Source organism: Condylura cristata, unplaced genomic scaffold (assembly GCF_000260355.1).
Source record: "Condylura cristata isolate star-nosed mole 26May11 unplaced genomic scaffold, ConCri1.0 scaffold00011, whole genome shotgun sequence".
In the NCBI taxonomy this organism is placed as follows: Eukaryota; Metazoa; Chordata; class Mammalia; order Eulipotyphla; family Talpidae; genus Condylura; species Condylura cristata.
The window spans coordinates 52,467,109-52,492,021 of NW_004567112.1; the positions used below are offsets into that span (position 1 = coordinate 52,467,109).

Sequence of the window (24,913 nt, forward strand, 5' to 3'; positions counted from 1 at the left end):
AACTGGCTGCGCCACCAGGGAGGGCCCCTACTTGAACTTTTATGCTAAGAAGAATTAGTATGTATTTTAAAAGCATTTACAATGTCCTGCATTATGAATGTTCCACATTCATAATTGTGTGAATTCCTCACTATATATACTTCTGACCAAAGTATTATTGATGCATATTTTAGACAAAATAAAATATAGGTCAATCAAGGTGAAGTAGCTGGCCCAAGGTATGTCTTGGATACTATATATTAGGGTATCCTTAAACCAAACACGCCTGAAAGATTCCTTTTTCTCCCTTAGTCTTAGAAACAAGCATGATTGAACTAAAGATGATACCACTTCTCCACTTTGAACAATAAAAAAAAATTAATTTACAAAGAGAGTTTTAGGTTTCAATAGTTTAAGAGAAAATATTCTCAATAATGCCAGATTTTATGAAATTCTATTTTCTCAAAAATTTTATTACTTGCAGCTTGCCTAAACAGCTCTTTTTTTTATCAAGAGTCATGAAAGATTTGATCCCTTTTGAAGATTTTTTTTGAATCTTATAAATTTGTGATATGGCTGGGTGTTTTTAGAAAAGAATATATTTGGTATGATGAATCAAAAATAGATTTATTTTATAGAGTGAAAGTTAATTAAACAGCTTCATTTTAGGAAAACAAGGAAAGCTAGACATGTTCACACCATATTTTTCAAATTTGCTTTCCTTGAGGCAAAGTTTAGATCAACACAGTTATCTCTTACTTTTTTTTTTATTAATGATCCCTTACACTCCTGCTATGAGTGAAACCACCTGGTACTTTTCTTTTTTCTTTCTGGATTATTTCACTAAACATGATCCCTTCCAGCTCCATCTATGTTGCTGCAAACAATCATGTCTTAACAACTACGACCATATAATTAAAACTTAGATTATAAAGCACACAGTAACAAGTGACAGCTACCAAGTTTAATAGTCTAATAATGTACAAAAAAAGTCTGTTTTGTGAAATCAAGTAACAAAATGCACTGCTGAAGAAAATACTGAACTATAACTTGTATTTAAAAGCCTAAAATTAATTTCTCATTATCAAGTAATGTCATATGTATTCACAGTTGGAGGAAACCTTTTATTTTCCAATGTTACTTATCTCATAAGAGCTGTCTTTGGGAGAATAAAGAAGAAAGGTAGCTTTCAAAGAACAATAAATGAAAACAGCATTTTTTTACATATACTAAGAAAATGCTTAATAGCATTAAAAAAGCAAATACACCAGCAAATGAAAAAGCTCTTTGCATAATGCATAACAAGCGAAATATGTAGATTTCAGATATTTAGTAAGCAATGAGAATTTTAAAAGAAATCCAGTCAATAGCTGACAATTTAGATTTATATATGCTCTGAGAATGCTACACTGGTAATATGTAAAATAATGTATTCTCTAATTTAATTTGAAGGTGTTTATGGCATTAGATAAATTACACTGAGCTTTCAAAATATAAAATGTTTCATTCTCTAGGATATTTTTAAGTGAGAAATAAGCACAGTAAAAAAGCAATTCCTTCTCTCCAAAAACCTAACTAGATTTAAAAACTAGTTGATTCCTTTATTTCTTTAGAATTATGACTAAAGTCTAATTATATAAAAAAATAATAACCCAGCATCCACTATATTAATTTAGGATAATCACTGGAAAACACAATTCCATTCCATTTAAATTAGGAAGTATGCAAACAGGAGCCACAAAATGCATAAGACATACCTTTCCTACAGTAAAATGGAAAGTAATTAACAGAATAATAAATGTTTCAATAGAATTTCCAAGCCCATTGATTATTCATATTAGCTATTTGCTGTAAATTTTAATGTCAGTCTTTACAGAAATTTTTAATTTTTGTGTCTAATTCATAAAGACTTTATGTGCTGCTTTTTGGGTAGGGGGAGTAGACCTGACATTCTGAATCTTAATTAATCCCGTTTACTTTGTGAAACAAAACTCCAGTTGGTCAGTTGTTCATATTTGTATTCAGGTCACATGGCTTAAGGCAGTGGCTTGCAAATGTTTTAGTCTCAGAACCTCTTTAAACTATCAAAATTACTGAGAAACTCAAAAAGCTTTGGTTAATATGACTACATCTATTACTGTTTGTGACAGCAGCTGTAAAGCTGAGAAAATTTAAAAGCCATCTATTTGAATAGAATATTAAAATTCTACATGTTAAGATATATAATAACTTGTATTAACAAAACATTAATAAGAAACATACCATTGTTTTCTACTCTTTGGAAATCTAACTGATGTCTGGCTCCAGAGAAGATAGCCATATTCTCCACTTCTGTTTATAGCCTGATGCTATGCCACATTTCATGTGGAGTTTTCTAGAAAACTCCATTTTACACTCATGAGAAGAGGACACAGCAAAAGGCAATAGTTTCATATTATCATGAAAGTATATCTTATCTTAAAGAGCCCCTGGAAGGGCTCCAAGATCATTCTTTGAGAATTGTTGCTTCAAGAATCTAGTTAGGATGTCATGGATAGGAAATTTTATAGCTTTTCTTTTTCATGGAGAATTTTTAAATAGTTCTGAATATCAACTTATATGAAATCTGTTAAAAAATCCAAACTGCATCAATAAAAAAATTTGCATGACAATTATTAGACCAAATGGATTTCTAAAAATGATTTAAATTTGAAGCACGTGTACCATCACTTAATGAACCATTAGGGATACCATGAATACCTATTAAGAGTATTACTGAAAATATTACATGTTCTAAAATAATATAAAATGCAATATAATGGAAGAGTAATATAAAGAGAAGCTCTGTAAAGTATGAGTCAAATATAAAATATAACCTTAAATTATGTTCTTCTAGCCATAAAAATAAAAAATAAAATCTTTATGTGAATGTCTTTTATTCAACACTATTACAATAGGCTATTAATTAAACTCTGGAAAACAAGTGTCCACTCCTTTATTTTTAGTAGCAGGAAGTTAGTGATCTTTTAAGAGACATGCTAATTTTGGGGGATCTTGAACACATTATTAATTGTCACTGTGGAAAGTTGTAGTTTTCCTCTGTTAATAACATCATCACATATTTGTAAAATGGGGAAACCATTTTTAGTAAGGTTTGGCCTCCTATATCAGATTGTTCTTCTAGTATGGCTTTGCTACTGATAAATATGAAGAGAAATTTGGCCTTGCTCATGAGAAGTATATAGTAAATCTTATCTATCCTTACAAGCTACATAAGGTAGCAAATAATAAGTAGAAAGTAAATATTCTGTTTGTCTTTGAAAGCATTTGCTTCCATATATCCCTATGAAAAACAGGTGTTTTTGTGATGTACAGGAAACAATCCTCGTTAGTAAATTTGGGTAAATCAGGCGGAAAAAAAAGATGAATTAAATAAATCATTAATTTAAATCTACCCAATAAAAATTTCTTGATATTTTAAATATGCATGAAATGTGAACACTCAGAAATTGATTTTAATACCATGTTAAGTCATCTATCATGACTCTAAGTCTCACTGCACTACTTAAGCAGATTTAGTACAGAAATATTTTCATTTTTACCAGAAAGGAGTTTATAGAAGGCCCTAAATATAAAAATTAAAGTCAGACTCAGATTGCAGCTTTCCAAAGCCACAGTAGTTAAATTCAGATAAAGTATTTGCAATTACAGGCTGCTTTGCAAAGTCAGGGGAATTCCAATAAGGACTTCAGAGACCAATTCAGATGTTCTCTGGTGTGGGGGTGGGGTGGGCTGTTGCCATGGTAGTAGCACCACCGGGTTTCACTGTGCTGGGAAGCAGCTCCTTTCTGCCCTGCCTCTGGAGAGTGTATCAAGTGATCACCAACCATTCAAGGATTTTTCATTAGGAGGGTGGATATGAAAAGCATTATTCTATCTAGCACCCCTCCACACACAAAATCATTAGGAAATCTTGATACTGTCCTTAAAGACATATAAGTCATTTTTATGTTATTAGTTTTTAACTTTTGTCAATTACAGTAACATTGGTTTGTAACACTGTATATGATTCAGAGGTATAGGTTCACACCTCATGAGATATATCACATCTATGTGTTTTTAGAGTCCTGTTTAATGTTAGATATGCAAACTACTAACAGTTCCAAGTAATGATGGTCAAAGTAAATTTCATCTATTAACAAGACTTCAGGATGATAATACACCATTGCCAAGAAGTTAATGATACACATCTTATTTCTTCAACTGTGCAGTTTTGTTTTTAATTTTCTGCAAAAATATATTTTTAAACTATCAAATGTGGCATTCTCTTCAACTTGTAGAATGGAAAGGTAATCATTGTACCAAAATGATTCATCATAGAAATAATTTCAATGTATTAATGGTAAGATAACTTTTAGCATAATTCATAACCAGGTTATTAATTTGAGTTTCAATTTTTGAAAAAAATAGATGGTTTCTAACCTTTTCCCTCTCACAAAAATAAACATAACAATTTTCAATTTTCCTTAACTTTGGGAGTATTTAAAAGTAAGAAAAAGCATATGATTCCCTTTTAGTGTAATAAATTCAATAACTTAAAGTTGCCATTAAATTTTTAGAAGAAAACAGAGAACTATGCATTCGTGGGAATACAATGTGATAAGGTCATATTGTAAATGAACACACAAGAACATAATTAGCTAAATGAGTACTAAGAATACTACTCTTCAAAATGTCTATCTTTCAATAATGATACTCTTAATCACAATATCTTATTAATTTTTCTTGAGATGCATAGCAAATGTTATCAATTCCTAATGGTACATATACACACATCCTTATATATTACATCCTTATATATTACACACAAAATAATGTTTTACATTTTATTTTGAGGTTAATTATCCTTATTCATCAAAGTTTTCACTAAAAGATGTGATTATTTACAAATACAAAGCTATCCTCATGGAAATTGCTATCATCAAACATATTTGAAACATATTTACTATCCCCCAATGAAAATTTGCAAAAATTATTTTAAAATATCTTAGGAAAGGGGGCATAAAATAAAAATGCTCTACTTTTTCAGCTTCCAGCTTTGAAAGGGACAACTCTTCCTTAAATGATAAATATGGAGATCATCCCTGACAGGTATTGCCTCACACAACTCGCTATGCACATACCTAAACACTTGCATGTATGTGTGAGTATGAAAATCCTATCTACCAGGATACCTCATAAAGACACAAAAGCACAAACCAAAAATAAGATTAACAAATTACACTTTACTGAGTTCTGATAAACTTTTGTTCATCAGAAGATACCACAAGTGAATAACCATACAAGCTACAGGCGGGAGGTTATATTTGCAGTGCATGTAATTGACAAGAGGTAAGCTATAAATTATGGGCAGAAGACAACCATAGACACCTCACAGAGGCAATACTAGCAGTTCACAAGCACGGAAGAGATATTTAGCCTCAGTTATCAGGAGCAAAATAATTGGAAACAATCCAAGTAGCAGAAAGGATAAACAGTTGTCATACAGCAGAACATAATGTTGATACCAAAATATAATTAGATAAATGCATGTAGCATTATTAGATATACATAATACAAACTTTGAAAACATTCAAAAGTTAACAGGCATGTTGCACAGGGAGATGGGTTTTTGAGAGGAAACCACTGGGGAACTGGGTTCTTAAAAGCTAATTTGTAAAATATTCATTCACAGCCGCATAAATTCAAATTTGAACTCTGAAGAAGGGTCCAGGATGTGTGTGATTCGGTCACAGTGAATTTCTCCTCTACCTACACAAAATTTTTCCAAAAGGGCTATTTAGTTACTTAGAATACCCCCTGAGCTGGGTTTCTTCCCATCTCATCCAACTGTTCATTTCACTTTTGGAACATGTTAACTAGCACAATATTGAATCTGAAATCTACTTCCCCATAACTGGCATGTTTTGATCCCTTTTCATGTGACAGTATTTTCAGTATTGAAAAACAGTGATCCTTTGCTCCAAATCTTTCATCTATTGATGAAACAATGTTTCATGAATATTCATAAGAAATATATATATACACATACACACACACACACTATGCTTCCTGGCCCTGCTCAAATGTACTAATGACTTTTCTGAAGCTTGCCATTCCATAATAAACATGGCACCCTACATGCCAGCTAAATATTTCTGGTCTCAGTTTGCCATTGACTCCATAAATGAAATATATATGTAAACATTTGTTTACATCTTTTTGGAAATAGACGGTTGGTTTTTTATATATAAGCAGTGCTGAAACTTGTTCTTTATCAACATGATAAGCTTGGCCCTGTAAAGGAACTGAAAAAAAAAAACTAAATGCATTAGCGTTTTACTGTCCCAAAGATAGCCTTTGGAAGAAGACAAAAAGCTTTGAGGCCCAAAGCAGCACCTTTGTATTTAGAAAATACAAAGATTTGTTTCTTATGCTAAAACTTACTCAAAGTGTTAATTCACATGAAAATACATTCAGTTCCCTCATCCTCTCAGGCAATGTTTTGAATGCCAAATGATGGTGTGAGGCTCATCACTAATGTTAAATTTTATATAAAAATCCCTCTTGGAATGTTAGCCTTTAGTATGCTACTTAATGATCTAGACACTAAAAATACTTCAGAGGACAGTGGGAATAGGACTTGCACTACAAAGTTGTAAGAGTTTACTATCAACAGTGCGTGACTAGATTCAAATCTACACTGAGTTATAAATAGTACTGGACACCATTATAAATGCAAACCTGTTATCAACCAAAATGTTGCTTCACAACTACTGGTATATCACTGGAAAAGCAAGCAGCTGACTAGTCTTCGGAGCTTAAAAAGAAAACTAACAGAAGCTTAAGGTTTATTCCTTGAGCGCTGATGTGAATATTCACAGATCACTTAGAGCTAGTGTACAAAATTTTATTATAAGAATCATTTATGTCATGAGTGAATGAATGAATGAATGAATGAATGAGTGAATGAAACATTCCTTCATGAAGAATAAATACCATGATATAAAAAAATCTAATGCTGGGACCTCCCTGGTGGCGCAGCCGGTTAAAGCACAGCACTGAGAATCTAAAGCTGCTTCCGCATGAGTTCGATTCCCGCCTGCCCCGGAGGTGACCACATGGCGTGGCAGACCTCTCCTGACCCGCCCGCTGCTCCCCTCAGCAGTGTACTTCGTTGATCTGCCTGTTCTGCTCCCAACTCTGCCTCTGGTGAAGCCTCTCACCGCCCCTGAGCCTCTGGCCTGTACCCCAGTTCTGCATGTACAAATAAATAAATCTTTAAAAAAAAAAAAATCTAATGCTATTGACTAAAGACATAAAAACATAGGGCCTTCAAGATACATAGCAGAGTTGTGTCCTAAACAATAAACACAGAGAGGTAGACCTAGATTAAAAGCACTGTAGCCATGCTTTTAATAATGTGAAAGGAAATCCAGAAAGGAGAGGAATAGGTGCTGAAAGATCTATCCAGGTCAGTATGCAATTTGAAATTCAAAACATGCATAGGCCTAATAGATATTAATAAGAGATATCCTGGATTGTCATCTATTTGAAATACTGTCATTGTAATTTTCTTTTTCCTTGCAAATAAAGCACTTTTTAAATCCTTTTTTTAATGCTGTGCATCTGTTATGGGTCCCTCAGCCTGAATTCACACAACTGTGTTGCAATAGTACTTAAATAGAAACACTGAAAGTTGACCTTGCCCATTTATTAGGTGTGGGAACTGTAGAACCTGGTGGTCAAGATTTAATAATTTGTGGATAATAACATCCGAATTCCTCAAAGTCGCCATGAAGATCAAAATGTAATATCTATGAAATGATTAAACAGTACCTGGCATATATAAGTACTCAATAATAGCTACCGTCATTAACAAACACTACAAGAAAAAAATTGACGGTTTCACTAAAAACTCCAACTTAAATGAAATGTCAAAGAGCATTAAGTAGACATTTGTAATGCTTTAAACATAAAATGTAATCTATCTGCTTTTGCAAAGAAAGATCACAGATTATTAAAACCAGTGTCTCTTAGGCAAATTACCCACTTTAATTCACACAGATTGGGTATTTTCAATATGAAAACATCAGATTACATTCCTAAAGAAAATTTTTTATTCACATCATTAATTTTAAGTCACTAAACCAGGATTTTTTTTTATTTAAAAAGGGGGGGGAGGGCAAGAGTTTACAGGCATTATTATATCATAATTAAGGCCAATATATGTTTAAGAAAATAACACATTTTGAGCACTATGTATGAGTAATGTATATATTACAAAATAAGTCTGGGGTCTAATCTTTCTACACTGCTGCTTCAAGAATAATTCCAAACAATTTTAATCAAAACTTGAAACTGAAACTTCAACTAGCCAGTGATTATAAGCATCTGAAAGTCACACAACTCATTTCGCTTGAAAATATAGGATAATACAATTATACTATCCTAGAGTGATTTTTCCACAGTCATCTTAACTAGGAAAAACTTAGCATATGATTATTCTCTTTTGCTAAAATGATGAGAAACTTTGGCATTTAGGTATGCAATAATGCTTGGGATACTGCCCAGGCTGAAACAAAAATCATTTAATGCACATATTAAATAACCACTTTACAAAGAAAACTTCATTTAATTGAAGAGAGAGAAAAAATTGGAATCATTTTCCACATAAACAATCTGGGTGTTTTCCTGAGTGTCTTGAAAATAAGCAAGCTTGTGAATGATCCTCTGTAACACATCCATCCATTGTTTCTACAATACACTCTTTATAAATATTAATGCTCCCAAATGAAAACAGAATCCATGTATATCAAGAACATTGCTATCTAAGTTTTGAGATTGTATGTATTGATAACAAACTAATTAAACAATGAATCATTTCCTCAGTTAAAACTTATAAAAACTTAAATGACAAGTTTTTTTAAATTTTAAATGATTTTGACATAAGGATATTAGAGTAAGATCAGTCAACATTTCAATGAACTGGTTAGAATTACATGTTGGGGACAGACTGGCATCAGTTCATAAATTAGGGTTATTTTAGTGAATTTAATTAAGGGAATCAACAACATCACTGCAAGATTTGTGACTCTGAATATGAATATACTATTTAGAACCTTGTTAATAAAAGATAATGAAACAATTTGCTATTCAGTCAATATAGCAGTAAAAAGAAAATAAAAATATTTAAGGTTAGCTTGAAGAAGAGGGGGAAATTAGTGTATTTTCCTTTACCTGGGAAACCGCCATGGCTACTTGTTCCTTTTGTTATAAATATGTGTATGTAGATGTGTGTGTGTACTCATAAAATTTTCTATATTCTTTCTTCCCTCACATAGTCCCTTATTATTTAACGTAGAAAGTGTTGACTTTAGAGCACAGAATTTTTAATATTGTTAAGTTTACATCACAGTGTTTAAGCTATGCGAAATCAAAGAGAAGAGTGAACAAAACCTCAGAACTTCTTATCCCTCCGAGGGGGAAGGGCTACTGTATTTTCAGCACTACACAAAATTGCCATGTAATGTAAGGTGTCAAGTGTGGACCTGTCGTTGTTCTTATTAAGCACAGTTTAAGGCGATATGTACAGTTCCAAGCTAACAAGGAGTATCCTTGAGATGTTTAATTTTATATGTCAACACTGTAAGTCATGTTGTTGAGATATTTGATCAAATATTATGTCAGATATCCCTACGAAGTTATTATTTTCAGATGAGATTAACATTTAAATCAGTGTTTTCAGAGTAAAGTAGGCTTGTCAGTAGGTTTGTCCAATCAATTGAAAGCCTAATAGAAAAGAACTTTCTGGGGGAAGACAGAAACCTGCCCATTGACTTGTGCTACAGTTCAATACAGTAGCACCACAATTCCCTGGATTTACTGGTCTTTCTGTGTACACTTTGATCTTGCTTGTCTCAAGAATGCATGAGCCAATTCTTAAGTCTCTCAAAACACACACACACGACCCTTTTAGCTCTGTTTCTCTGACACATACAGAATATATAACCCCATACTTAAAAGCTTGAGCTCTGAATCCAAATTGTTTGGTTCCAATCTTGATTCTATGTAATCCACTGTGAGATCTGGACAAATTACTCAAACTTATTACTCCTCTGTCTGCTCATGTTAAAAACAAGGGATAATAAGTATCAGACTTTACCTTTGTTTTGTGATTTAAATACACTTTATATATAGAAAGCATATTTAAAAAGCACACATAATACATTGGGCATTTTCATTTAGAAAAAATTTGTAAGACTGACTGTTAATCTATTTTCATAGGAGGTAGTGAAGATAAAGAAAAATTGAATCTACTGATTTTCAGGTTTTTATATTTCTGAATAGAGTATGAGTAACTAGCATTTGAAAACAGCTGAAGTAAAAGTGTATTGTTTTGTGCAATAGTGATGTTCTTAAATATACAAAGGACAATAAGATATCTGAAAAAATTAAACAGAGCCATTAACCTATTATAATTTCAGAATGCTTTAAGGTTGGTTATCAATAATGATTCTTAACATTCTTAACTGGACTCTAGCTCCAATTTTCCCATCCTTCCTACTCTCTACTCATATGGACCCTTGAACTATAATTTTATCTCTTTTTCTTACTGTTCTCTGCCAAGTATATACTGAGTTCTTTCTATTGTATTTTGTTCTTATTAGAACACCCAGTTATTCCCTTTGACCTGGAAAAGACCTTCATGTCATTGACAAATAAAGCTAAAGACTCAAAAAAAAAAAAAAAAAGACAGAGTTTACTATTTAAAAATCAAATGGCTAATATATCCCAAGAAGACTACAAAGAAAAATAAAAAGCTGGCAAATGCAGATATAACATTTTGCATATATCTGTCAGGTACTTAAAAGAAGTAATAATGATCGTTGTTATAATGTTAAACATTCATATATTTTGTCTCAAATTAACTTCATAGCAATCCTATAAGGAAGGCAGAAAACAGGGCTTTTCAACATCAACTTAAGGATATTTTGGGTCAGATGACTTTTTGTTCTGGGCACCCGCACTGCTAAGAACAGTGCTGGATTTTGTACACCAGAGACCAGCAACTTTGCCACCCCATGCCTACCCCAACTGTGACAACAAAAATGACTGGACATTGCTTAATTCCATGGGAGAAAAATCATCTCCCATTGATAACTATTTTCAGGAAAAAAATAGTATTTTTATAAACTGGATGATATTTAGACATTAAGTGACTTTTCCAAAGACATTCTCTCTTAATGACCTATAAACTTGACAGTTATGGACATGGCCATGAATACTTTGGGTAGATCACTAATCACCAGCCAATAAAAGCAACTGTGAGTTTTGGATGCCAACTCTATCTTATGTTACAGACAATGCTGAATTCACTTCCTTTTCAGCTGATTGACTCATTATTTTGGGCTTCTTTCTTCTCACAACGAGAAAAGATGTCACTATAAATTCCAAGTTAGAAATATATGTTATGAAAATTTACCTAGCACAAAACATATGTAGAATGCATGCCTCAGTCATATTTTCAAAGCAATTTATATTTTAGTTTGTAAAAGATATGAAGCAATCTCAGCTTGGTAACTAATATGCTATCCAACTCCTAGAACCCACTTATATCAGAAAAACACAGAATATTGACATTTTCTATTTTGCAGAAAATCTAGTCCTATATTGAAAGTTAAAGATAGAGCTAAAGATACTTTATAAGACCAGAAATACATTTTTTTACCTTCTATTAAAGCTTTATGGATTTCTCAATGATCTAGTATCTTAGGATATTAAATAAATAGCATTCCCTCTTGAACAGTATTATCTTTATCCTAGTCTGAAAATATACAGGAGTCTCATTGTAATGTTATAAACATTGTTACTTCAAAAAGTTAGACAGTCACCATATCTAAGCAGTGTTCCACTTCTTTTGATAGTTTTTCAAATAAAAAAGGGGGACAAAGGGCATTGCCACACATTACATCTTGCCTTCTGCGTGAGACTGATAAGATACAATGGGAATATTTGAATGAGAGTGGATCAGGATTATAAAGCATACCTTCCATGACATACACCAGTGACCCCACATCTCCTTCTTTGATGATGCAGCTGTCTTTTCCATACTCCACTGGATACATACAATCCACAATCTCCTGGATCTGAGATAGCTCCAAGTTCTTCATAAAGTCATTGTCAAGGATGGCTTCCTTTATGAGATCCTTTGACCTGTAGAAATTGAAGGAGATTTTACTGGCACATCTGACAAGTGTGTTCAGTTTGCATGGTTTAGTAGTGCCATGCACTGTTCTGGCACACTACAAATATATTTCCCTGGTAGAAATCCATTTTTCAGGAATTACTGTGACAACAAAGTAATTCTATGGAAGCAGAAAAAGACAATGAGAAATTTCCCTTTCAGTATGATCTGATGAATATGTAACCAACTAACAAACAGAATTATAGATTTCTATTAGCTACAGTATGTCTTTTAATCATATAAAGAAATCTGTGGAAACCAGTAGATAACCATTTTCATTTGAAATTTTCAACATAGCTAAAACTGTTTTATGGGTTTATTTATTTAGACATATAAAGTTGAGTTAGCTGTAGGCTGGAAGTGCGGGGTAGGAGGATGAGAGGATTCACCAGAGACAGAGTGGGGAGCTGAACAGGAAGACTGACTGAAATACACTGCTGAGGGGAGCAGCAGGCGAGACAGGAGAGGTCTGCTGGGTCCTGAGAGTCATCTCCCTGGCTGGGGATCAAATTCATGTTGCAGTGGCTGCCCACAGCTTCATAGTGCTGAGACTTAACCCCTTGTGCCACCTTAACTAAAACTTCAATAGAATAAATACTACCGATATCAGGATTATATTTTATTAAAGAATATCAGGATGTATTGTATTATACACAATTAAAGTAAGACACAATTTGAGCATTTATTTTTTTGTCTGTACATGTGTGTGTGTGTGTGTGTGTGTGTGTGTGTGTGTATGACTTCCTCTAGATTTTACATTCCATTAGGACAGAAATCAACTGAAATTTTTCTCTACTGAATTTCCAGCACTACCACAAGGAGGGTTATAAGATTGGTGCTCAAGAAATATTCTGCATAAAAAATATATAAGAATTCAATTGCTAATTATCTGTTTGAAACAATTGTTTAAAATGTGGTAGTTCTTTATCCATGCTTAATGTGTTTCTTAAATGCTCTTTAAAGCTTAAACTGAGGTATACATGAAGATGAAACTCTATTAGACAAGATATTTTAAATATAATATGATTTGCACATAGTATTAAACAGATATTGACAAGATACTGACAAAATCTATAATTTGGATGTAGTGGTGAGCAGAACATTTTTGCAGAACTTAAAAAGACGGTGATAATTTCATTCACCAGGATAAGAAATTCCAAATGAATCTCTAAGAATACAAAAAGCAAAGTCAAGAAATATTTTGTCAGGAGAAGCACAATCAATCAGCACTGTCACAGATGTTAGAAACTGGAGAAGATGGCAGCAAAGACCTTACTGACATAGAAAGGAAGCAACACATTTGAAGTTTTATATTAAAAATCTCAATTGAAAAAAAGCATTTTATTGTGTACAAGCTGGTCTTCATCCACATTTGTTTAGCAAGTGGTTTACAGGAAAATGACTTGCAAAGTGTATAGTGACTAAAACATTAGCTCTCTCCATTTTGAGTGACTTTTCATCTAGACCTTTGTCTGACAGGATTCGCCTTCACACATTATGTTTTGCAACAATTTGGCTTTAAGTGATAAAAGACATAAAAATGTAAACAGCTGACAATTCATCAATGTGAAAAACAGTCTGATAATGGACTCTCATTGTGCAATAAAAATTATTTTTATGAAGTCTTTTGTTGGCATGGGGAAACTTCTTGTACCACTTTTAAGTGAATGAAGCAAAAACAGAATTGTTTTTAGAATAATAAAGTATGTGTATGATTAATGTAAGGAAAACAGATTTTGAAGTTAGATATATCTGGACTCTACCCTTGTCCTATCACATATTAAATCTTGAGCAGGATATCTCAAATGTGTGAATTTAACAACAGAAGTAAGTAAGTAATCACCCAGACCTCCCTGGTGGCATAAGGGTTAAGTCTCAGCACTATGAAGCTCTAAGCAACCACTGCAGCTAGAGTTTGATCCTCAATCTGGGAGCTAATCAACATGGCACAACAGACCTCTCCAATCTTGCTTGCTGTTCCCCTCAGCAGTATATTTCAATAGATCTGCCTGTTCTGCTCCCCACTCTGTCTCTGGTGAAGCCTCTCGCCACCCCTGGGCCTCTGGCCTGTACCCCAGTTCTGTATGTGCAAATAAATAAATCTTTAAAAAAATAATGCACATTTTTAAAATCTTTTAAAAACTAATAATAATTACATGTGAAAACTGATGAAAATAGAGTGCTACTTTTGTAAATGGTTGCAGTAATGAAATTTTCCCTAGCAGTGAGGGGAATCTTAGAAGGCATGAAACACTATTAAAGGGAGATTTACATAATGTTGACATATGTTGCCTTTGATCACTAACAGTATTACTCTTTTTATCATTCTACTTTTCTTATAAAATTTTCTAGAATGGACTTGCTTATTCTATTGAAAAAATTTTAATTTTAAAGGTAGTTTCTGAAAATTGCCTGTGCTATGAGAAACAAATTAAAACAATAGTCTATTCTTCATGTGAATAATGAGTAGCTATTTCATACTAGTTAACTATTATTGATATATTGAATATTGCGTTTTCAGTAGGTTCTCTTTCATAAAAGTTGTGGTTTAATACTAATAGTTACAATTTTGACCAAATGGACACATTTCACCTAACGAAAGAATTGAACTCAGTGAAGATGGATGACCAGTGGTTAAGTATCATTTTTCCTAACTTTATAAAACATCAGTAAAAACTTGTCCCAGCCATGACTTTTAAGATACCACCTTCTTAAATTATCTTTATCTTTCTGAGCTCAGTACCAGTAGCAAACACTTTGTGCCTTCTGAGATCTATTGTGCTATGAGTATTTTAGTCAGATATCAGTACTTCAATCTTCAGGAAATTAATTTAATCAAATATATTATTTAATTCATACTAAAAATTCCTTTATCTTCTTTGGATCAAAGAATAAGATCAAACAATGGATTTCCATTTTCTAAAGACTGCTATCAACCCCAATATCCTAACTTGTTTAGGTACAGATGGTCTTTTATCCTTTGGGAAACATTAATAGTACTCCATTAAAATTTCTAAGTCCTGGAAATGCTGTAAGATTAAAAATAAATCCTCTTCCAAGAAAATAATTAGTTCAGTCCAAAGATGACTAGAAAAAGAGAGTTAATTTCTCTCCTCTCATAAACAATACAATTAAACCTGTTTTGTGAAAACATCAGAGAAGATAGCACAATGAAATCTAACGAAATCCCTTGGAATTTTCCAAGTACTTATCTTGAGGTAGGGAAGAGAGAGATTTCAGGATGCTCTCTTTCAGTTTTATTTCAAATGAAGGGTTTTAAAAGTCAAGCTTAAAAAAAAAAATAAACTGTTGTGTCACTTTACAACAATCGTGGTCTTATGGATATGAGACAAATGTGTTAACATGCATTCCTTCATAAAGGTATTGTCTAAAACCATGTTGATCTTTGAAATACTACAAATAAGACTCTACCTTCACAGCAAGATAGAAATCTTGTGTTTCTGTAGGGCAACACAAAGATATCCTTGTCATTGTGTAATACTTAAAGCTCTGCCTTTTCACAGAACTTTTTAAAATCTTTTTTCATTGAGGGTCTAAAACTTTAGGTCAATTCTCATTATTTCTACTTGCTCCAAAATTATAATCAACCAAAACTTTCAAATAACTTTTCTTGAATTTCTGTTTTTTGCCCTGAAGAAATAGTTTATGGCACTCTCTTATAACTAAGATATGGTGCTATTTATATGATTCATATATCATTATGTGAGCTGGGGGAAGCTATTATATCAACTTCCAGAAGGTGATTAACTGCTCTAAAAAGAATATACATATATATATATATATATATACATATATAGTATATATATATAGTATAATATATACTATATTATATTTTTTATTTATGCACACAGAACTGGGGTACAGACCAGAGGTGCAGGGGTGAGAGGATTCACCAGAGACAGAGTGGGGAACGGAACAGGCCGACTGACAAAGTACACTGCTGAGGGGAGCAGCAGGCCGGTAAAGAGAGGTCTGCCATACCATGTGGGTCACCCCTCTGGTCTGGGATCAAACTTGTGCTGTAGTGGCTGTGGTAGCTTGATAGTGCTATGCTTTAACCTGTTGTGCCACTAAGGAGGGCCCAAGAGTATATAGTTTAACAACATTTTGTCAGAGTTCAGAAGCTTGACATGGGAGTTATAAGAAGCAAATACAAAGATCTAGATTTTTATCTTTCCTGTCTGCTTCTGCACACAACAGTCACTTTTATAAGCATTATAAAGTGATTAATTTTTAAATTTTTAATTAATAATTTTTTGTCCAACACTTAAATCTGTGGCTTCAAAAATAACTCGGTTATCTCAAATGAATCCTATTGATTTGTCATCATAAAAATTGTCAACTTCTGAAACTTTTGGCTGTATATACTGCTATGATGGTAAACTGACTCTCCAGGATTTAAAAAAAAATGTGGTTTGGTCCCTCCCTGGTGGCACAGTGGGTTAAAGCACTGCACTTAAGCCCCCTCCGCATGAGTTTGATTCCCGCCTGCCCCAGAGGAGAGCCACATGGCATGGCAGACTCGCCTGACCCGCCCGCTGCTCCCCTCAACAGTGTACCTCCTCGATCTGCCTGTTCTGCTCCCAGCTCTGTCTCTGGTGAATCCTCTCACCCTCTGTATCTCTGGCCTGTACTCCAGTTCTATATGAATAAATCTTTAAAAAAAAAAATGTGATTTGTAGCATTTGCCAATTTCCATGGTATGAATACTCCCATCATAGCCAATTTCTAGCTACTAATTCAAAGTCAACCTGCTTGCAAGATTCCTGAAAATTCAGTAAGCAATTCTTATACAAACCAGTTTGAATTGCCTCTAGTACATCACGAGATATAGATTCTTTTTCTAACATTAAGAATTTAATATTTCTTAATTTATAAATGCTGTAATCTATATGTCTTTCCTTCCTTAGAAATTTCATTAGATGATATAATATCCCCAAATATTGTTTATTTATTATAAATTTATTTATTTTGCGGTAATATTATTTACAACACTATTATTATTTAGAGTTACAGGATCACATGAATCAGGTATATGATACCAAACCATACTCACTGAGATGCCACCCACAGTCCACCACCATGGTCCAATGTGCCTTTTCCCTGTTTGGGGAGACCCCAGATAATTCAATGACAGAATTAGCAATATGTCTTCCAAACTTTCCATTTTAAGAAAATGAAGTCAAAAGTCCACTTCTCCACTAACGTATTTTAGTGAAAGTGCCTAAAGAAATACAATGAATAGGGCCCTCCCTGGAGGCGCAAATGGTTAGAGTGCAGCATTGCAAGCCTGCCACAGCCACGTTAGTGTAAGATCGATCCCTCTCCAGGAGGTGACCCACATGGTGCAGCAGACCTCTCCTGTTCCTAGCTCCCCTCAGCAGTGTACTTGATCAATTTGCCTGGTCTGCTCCCCAATCTCTCTCTGGTGAAACCTCTTGCCACCCCTGCTCTCTGGCCTGTATGCATAAATGAAAAAAGAAAAAAGAAATACAAAGAATATTTAATAGCAACTATCAAATTTCTATATAACCTTCAGCAAAAATGGGCAATTCCAGGGGACTAGGGAGTACTACTTCTCTAATAAGGGAGCCTATACCATCTATTACTTATTCATTGTTCTTTATTAATACACAGTTGTCACAACAATAACAAAAACGATACCTCACAATGTGGTTATGACGTAGTAAGGTAGCAATATCTATGCAATGCTAGTATTGTTACAAAGAGTGCGGAAAGCTGTTTCAAACTGGATGGTGAGGAAGTTTTCTCTAACTGAGAACTGAATTCCTCAGTTTAGAGAACTGAGGTAGGACTCAACCACACCAGGATCACTGAGAGACCATCCTAGATAAAAGAAAAACAAATATAAAGGTCTAGTGGCTGAAATGATTTTAATCTGTTTCAGAATCAGAAAGAAGAAGGCCTATGTGAGCAAAAAGGTAAGTGCAAGATGGAAGAAAGGAAGGCAGGCTACAGGTCTTCAAGGCCTTGAAGGCTGAGGTCAAGAGTTATTTTATACTAAACTGTAGAAATAGAGTGAAGGACTGTAAAGAAAGGAATGACTTATAGGTAATCACACATAAAGAGTAAGTAATGTACATTATTTAAAATATTACTGAGTTCAGGGAGGTTTTCTGTCATGTATGTTATGGATTAATGAATGCTATGAGCAAAACTTACCATGTTAATGAGGAATTCTTACAATTAAAACTCTTAGGGACTATAGTATTATAAATCTTACATTTATTTGAATTCCAAACCACTGACTCTAAAATAACTTACATATAGGAGAAAATAAGGTCTAATGGCCACCGTTAATATTTCTCCAGATGGCTGAAATGTATTCACTTTTCATTCACAGACTCTCTTTAGATTAGTGGATCTCGCTCCACCTACCAAACAATAGTAATATGCCTACAACAGCTTAGAAATAGGAAAATTAATATCTCTTCATTTTAAAAAGAACTCTAGGTACTTCAAAATATAGTAGTTCATTATGAACTATGTCATTATGATCATTATGAAGAATGATTATCTGCAACAGTAACTGAAAAAGTATATCTACTGTCAAACTTACAAAAATAAATTTTTTGGCTTAAAAAACTCACTAGGACCTTCCTGGTGGCGCAGCGGGTTAAAGCACTGCACTAAGAAGCTGAAACCACTTCCGCATGAGTTCGTTTCCCGCCTGTCCCGGAGGTGACCACATGGCGAGGCAGACCTCTCCTGACCCGCCCGCTGCTCCCCTCAGCAGTGTACTTCGTCGATCTGCCTGTTCTGCTCCCCACTCTGTCTCTGGTGAAGTCTTTTGCCACCCCTGAGTCTCTGGCCTGTACCCCAGTTCTATATGCACAAATAAATAAACCTTAAAAAAAAAAAACTCACTAAACTGCTTTGACGTACAAATGTCAATTTTAGGCTCAAATATCCAGAGAAGAAACAAATGCAGCTTCAAGATCAACTTCACTATAGGATGTTGCTGAAATTGGAAATTCATAAGTCTGAATTGCCACAGAAAGTTGTAGCTTGGATAAAGCCATTGCAAGGCTCTCTAACAATTTCTCACTGAAGAATTAGGATAACTCCGCCATCTTCTGTGAAGTATTCAATTAATTTCCTATAATCAAGAAAAACTTCCAGAGGAGTTATATTACTGCTCCAACTGTTAAGATTCTGCCCAGTGGATCCTACTTGTTGCTCTAACAGCTTTTCTGAATGAACTCTATAGGTGTAAACTGACTTACACCTATGAGATATCAGTTCATCCCCCTTTTATAAAGATAAAATTCAATTCTGTAATGCCTTTGACCATTTAGACATCGCCTCAAAACCAAATATCTACTTTCATTAAGCTTCAGACAATATGTCAACCACTACTCACTCTGGTGTAGCTATTCCTAACTTATAGCAAGAGCAATAACAAAAAAATCAAAACTCTCTGCAGCATTTCTACCTGTAATCAATATTTGATACATTAAGCTTGTGAAGTACGAGGCAAAAGACACAAAAAATTGTTTTTAAGTGAGCAGTAGTATATTTGTCTATTATGCATTTTGCAATTTTTTTCCAGTAGCCATTTCCTTTTTCCCCCCAATCATTTCAAGCCAGATAAATATTTAAATGACATTTAATATTTTCACTCTTAAAGAAAAATGACTGGACAAAAAAGATAATTAAAAAAAAAGTTTTAGCCCAAAATACCACTTTTCACTTTTAACTAATACTCTAAATCTTATTCTCATTAATTGCAAACAATACCAAAATAGTGTTTGAAATCACTGTTTAGATGTTAATAGATTAGGCAGATGAATAGTAATTAAAGGGAAAGAAAATCATTATTTTTTAATGAACTATTCATCAAGTTTCAAAAGTTAATATTAAAAGTTTCCCATCCAACTGTACAAATTAAACAGCCTTCAAGAGATACACTTTACATTTGCTTCCTATTAGTGACTAATTTAAAATAGGGTAGTCTTCAAAAGAACCCCAATCAAACTCTTTCCCTATCAGCAGCTCTCTTATTTCACAGAGGAACTGCAGGAGTTCACAGAAGTATCATAAAGTGCTTTCCATAAGCATAATAAAGTTCACACATTACATCACAGAGCATAATAACTACATGGCCAGATGTATTCTGAACAAGCTCAATTTCTGAAGTTTAGATATATACACCATGTTACAAAACAGGGATAGGGAAGTAAACATTTGACATATATTTATATGCCCAATTGCAATTCAACATTTTAAAGCAATTTGCTGTCCTTCAAACATACACACAACTGATGTCTCTTAGAATTTACTTGTTTTTAACAAGGTGAGGAGATCACACTATGAATGTTTACTAAGTTCCTTGCCACTGAGGATGGTACCACCTACAAGCACATATTTCATGTCATCACATTGCCTAGTCCTTTGAAGCACACTAACTTGCATTTTCACCTTGATGTGTTATGTACTGTTAATGTAATTGTTGCAATGGCTTGATTATAAAATTGATCATCAAAGAAATTATTTCAAAAAAAATTCTGAGGTTTACATGCTTCTGTTTTAATTTGTAAGATAAAATACCTTACACTGGCCCTCCCTGGTGGTGCAGCGGGTTAAAGCAGAGCATCAAGAAGCTAAAGCCACTTCCTCATGACTTCAATTCCCGCCTGCCCAGGAGGAGATGCACATGGTGGCAGACCTCACCCGCCTGCTGCTCCCCTCAGCAGTGTACTTCGTCCATCTGCCTGTTCTGCTCCCCACTCTGTGTCTGGTGAATCCTTTCACCCTCCACATCTCTGACCTGTACCCCAGTTCTGCATGAATAAATAAATAAATCTTTAAAAAAAAATACCTTGCATCTTCTCACATTTAGTTATTCTTTATTGAGGTAACATTGGTTTACAAGACTGTGGTTGAATTAGGGGATAGATTCATACCTTCTCTGTATGCAAAAGCACTAATACAAAGGAATATGTATACTCCTATATTCTTTGAAGCTCTTGTTACAATAGCCAAGTTCTAGAGGCAACCTAAGTGCCCAGTGACAAAACAGTGGATTAAGAAGTACCTTACATTTTAAATTACCATGAGCATTTGAATTCAGTGGCAGAAGACTATTTCTCCATCAAACTCTACCCTTCACTCGCCAAATGTGTGCACATTATATTGGCTAAAATGATAGCTTGGATGATTCATTATTTCCTCTGAAAATGACAAAACTAGGGCAAAATATAGCCCTGTTACAGAGACCTGCAGGTTTTAGAAGGCAGATCATTTATTTTGAGGATCTTAGATTAATTTGCTCTTCAAGCAGCTTATTTTGCATTAGGCTTTTTATATATTAGGCCCTTTAAAACTACATGAGAAAACTAATATATTGAGAAATCTAAAAAAATAACTAAAATTTAGAAATTAAACAACCATATTTCCAAATGTAAAAGCTCTGTGGTTTCCCGGCTTCTTCATCAAAGGAAAAAAAATTAACCAAAAATGACAACATGAGTCATCATCCTACTACCAAAAATATTTATTAAGTGGCTATTCTGTGTTCTGTAATGAAAAGACTCACCTCATTTAAGTCTCACAATGACTCACTAGGTGGGTTCTGGTGGAACAGAGGCGAAGAAAAGTTATATAAGCTATCCAGTGTCACACACCAAGTACATGACACAGAGAGTAAGGACTTAGAGAAAAATCTGCTAAATTTTTTGACTTTTCAGCCCTCAATACTGAACTGCATTGATAATTCGAAAAACTTTTCCCAATTACAGAATCCAAAAGCAAATATTCTTCTCACTTTGTAAAAAAGGTGTCTTTGATTCTGCAAAAGTAAGAGCACTGTGTAAGGATAATATGACCTTTAATCTACAGAGAGCATATCATGCTTTCAAACAATTCCACCTCTAACATTTCATTTTATTACTGCCACAAATCTGTGCAGTAGACCAGATGTTGCATGTCTCTATAGAACAGACAAGAAATGTAGGCACAAGAGGTTAGATACCTGCGAAGATGTAGGTAGAGATTAAAGTTGAACTCAGGTGTACTGACTACCAGCCTAAAATAAACACTTTTCACACTTGCCCATATTAGATGCACTTTCACAGTCTCACTCTATCTCATTCAAGGTTTTTATTCCTTTCTGGTGAGCTCTCTCTCTTTCTCTCATGCCTTCAGTCATTTTAATGTTCAAACTTACTTAGGCAAAGAATTCACAAATCCACTGCACCAAAGTCAGCAGAAATCCGAGGTCATGGACAACAATTCTATGATTTATTTACTTATATTTTCCTTGCATTTTGAAAGGACAGTTATATTAGAAATGGGAGGAAGAAAAAGAGAGGCACCTGCATAGACATAGGCAGGCAGGAAAGCTGACAAATCCTGTGGGGCCCTCCTGGTGGTGCAGTGGACTAAAGCACAGCACTAAGCAGTTAAAGCCACTTCAGCATGAGTTCGATCCCCACACCAGAGGTGATCCACATGGCGTGACAGACCTCTCTTGACCCACCCACTGCTCCCCTCAGCAGTGTACTTCATCAGTCAGCCTATTCTGCTCCCTGCTCTGTCTCTGGTGAATCCTCTCACCCTCCACATCTCTGTATCCCAGTTCTGTATGAATAAATAAATAAATAAATCTTTAAAAAAAAAGCCTGTGATAGTTCATTCAGAAAGATTCCCTTTCTCTACATTACAGAACTTTGAGCATGTTTGTTGATTTTTACAGAAAGATAACCAACCTCTAATACAGAAAGAGCTCTGGAATGCAGCAACAGAATTCAACTTATTTTGATTCCATTCCAGTGTGCTCACAACTATTCTCTCCCCTGTGTTCAACACTGGCCCTTTCTGTTTCTCTCCTCCCCTTACTAGAATACTGCTTCAGATGGACTAGATATATAAGTATGCAGGTGAAATAAAGTGCACAAGAAATTAGTATCAGTTTGGATCAATACCTACATTTGAGTTTAAAATCAAAAGGGAGCTTTCATTATGCTCTTAGGATAAAAATAAAATATCCCAACAACTGCAAGACATCATCATTATACTGACATAACAATTATACTGTAAGATAGGTCTGTGTCAGAGAAGTCTGAATACAAGACTCTAAACCTGAAATGATTTCCTTGGACATATTTTTATAATAGAAATCTAATTCGCTTAACTTACAAATATAACAAAATACATTAGCATAATGGACTATGCCTTGTAGTTTAATGGGTTAACTACCTTAAATTTTCACTGAAAAAAAAAAACAGAATAAGAAAAGGAAGTTAAGGAGCAAGGTAAATAACCTGAATCACTGTCCATCATCATCTTGAACATATTGTCCTTTAAGGGTTTGTCATTTGCATAACACACAGTTAATATTTATTATATTCCCAACACAACAATTCTAGTTCAAATCCAGTGACCAGGGAAATACCAGCACTGGAGATTAATAGGTCTAAAATTCAAACATAATTATCCACAAGATGATTTAAAAAGCCACTTAGAATTGCTACTGACATGGGTATAATATTTATGGAAGTAAGCTATACACAAATCTGAGAAGTCTGTCCTAAAACTGCGTCCTTTATGAACTAAGGTCACAACCATCATTGAGAGACAAAAGAAAAAGAGAAGCCATAAAGAAATTTAGGGAGGCCATGAAGCCAAGGAGGTGAGTATAATAAATAAATGGAGAAGACAAGCAGTTTGCAGCACAAAATTGCAAACAATCTATTTACAGGTACCTGACCTAACCATATCTGAATGTCTCCAGCCAGTCAAATGGGGGACAACCAGAAGAAAGTGATAGGTTATGGAAGGCAGGAGAGTTGGCCCTAAAGTTGTGGGACACTGAGCAATGTGAGATCCAGAGATAAAAAGCTTACAGAATTAATCCAAAGGGCATTTGAGCCCATGATATTGTCACTTTAACCTGAACAGCTAAATGGGACAGAAGGATTCGCTGGGCAGACAGGAGGCAGTGGTTCCCAGGATTTTAGGAAAATCCTCTCTGGAGTGGTTAGCTATGATCTACCCACTGTGGGAATGTGTAATTAAACCTTTAGGGACTACTGGGCGCGAGGCATAGAGGCCTTTCAGTCTCTGCTGTTTGGTCACTCTGTGGAGTGAACAGGTAGAGAACAGAAAAGGATGAAGAGATGTGAAGTACAGTAGATAATCCAGAGAGATACTAGCTCTCCATGTGCACAGAGTCTGGATGAAGGAAGAGAGATACCTAGATGTTTTCAGTATTTCTACGTGAGTGTTTCTGTAAATGCTATTGCACCTTAACCTCCCAATAAGAACACGCAAAAACAATGCAGTCATGTCAATTAGAAAAGGGTAATTAGAAGTTAGAATATTTAACTTCTGGGCCCTCCCTGGTGGCACAGTGGGTTAAAGCACAGTACTAAGAAGCTAAAGCCACTTCAGTGTGAATTCGATTCCCGTCTGCCCAGGGGGTGATCCACATGGTATGGCAGACCTCTACTGACCTGCCTACTGCTCCCCTCAGGAGTGTACTTCCTCAGTAGGCCTGTTCTGCTCCCCAGTGTCTCTGGTGAATCCTCTCACCACCCCTGCATCTCTGGCCTATACCCTAGTTCTGTAATGCGTAAATAAATAAATCTTTAAAAAAAAAAATATATATATATATATATAACTTTT

The 24,913-nt window shown here is 34.4% G+C and overlaps 1 protein-coding gene across 3 annotated transcripts in view; it reads right to left on the bottom strand.

Moving 5' to 3' along the window:
* PRKG1 (protein kinase, cGMP-dependent, type I) overlaps window positions 1-24,913 on the bottom strand; it is a 1,208,869-nt gene that overhangs the window by 1,040,590 nt on the left and 143,366 nt on the right. For all 3 annotated transcript variants that reach the window (XM_004680887.2, XM_004680888.2, XM_012723496.1), the window contains exon 2: window positions 12,047-12,213. In XM_004680887.2, coding sequence (XP_004680944.1) covers window positions 12,047-12,213 — 167 coding nt within the window. The remainder of the gene's footprint in view (window positions 1-12,046; window positions 12,214-24,913) is intronic.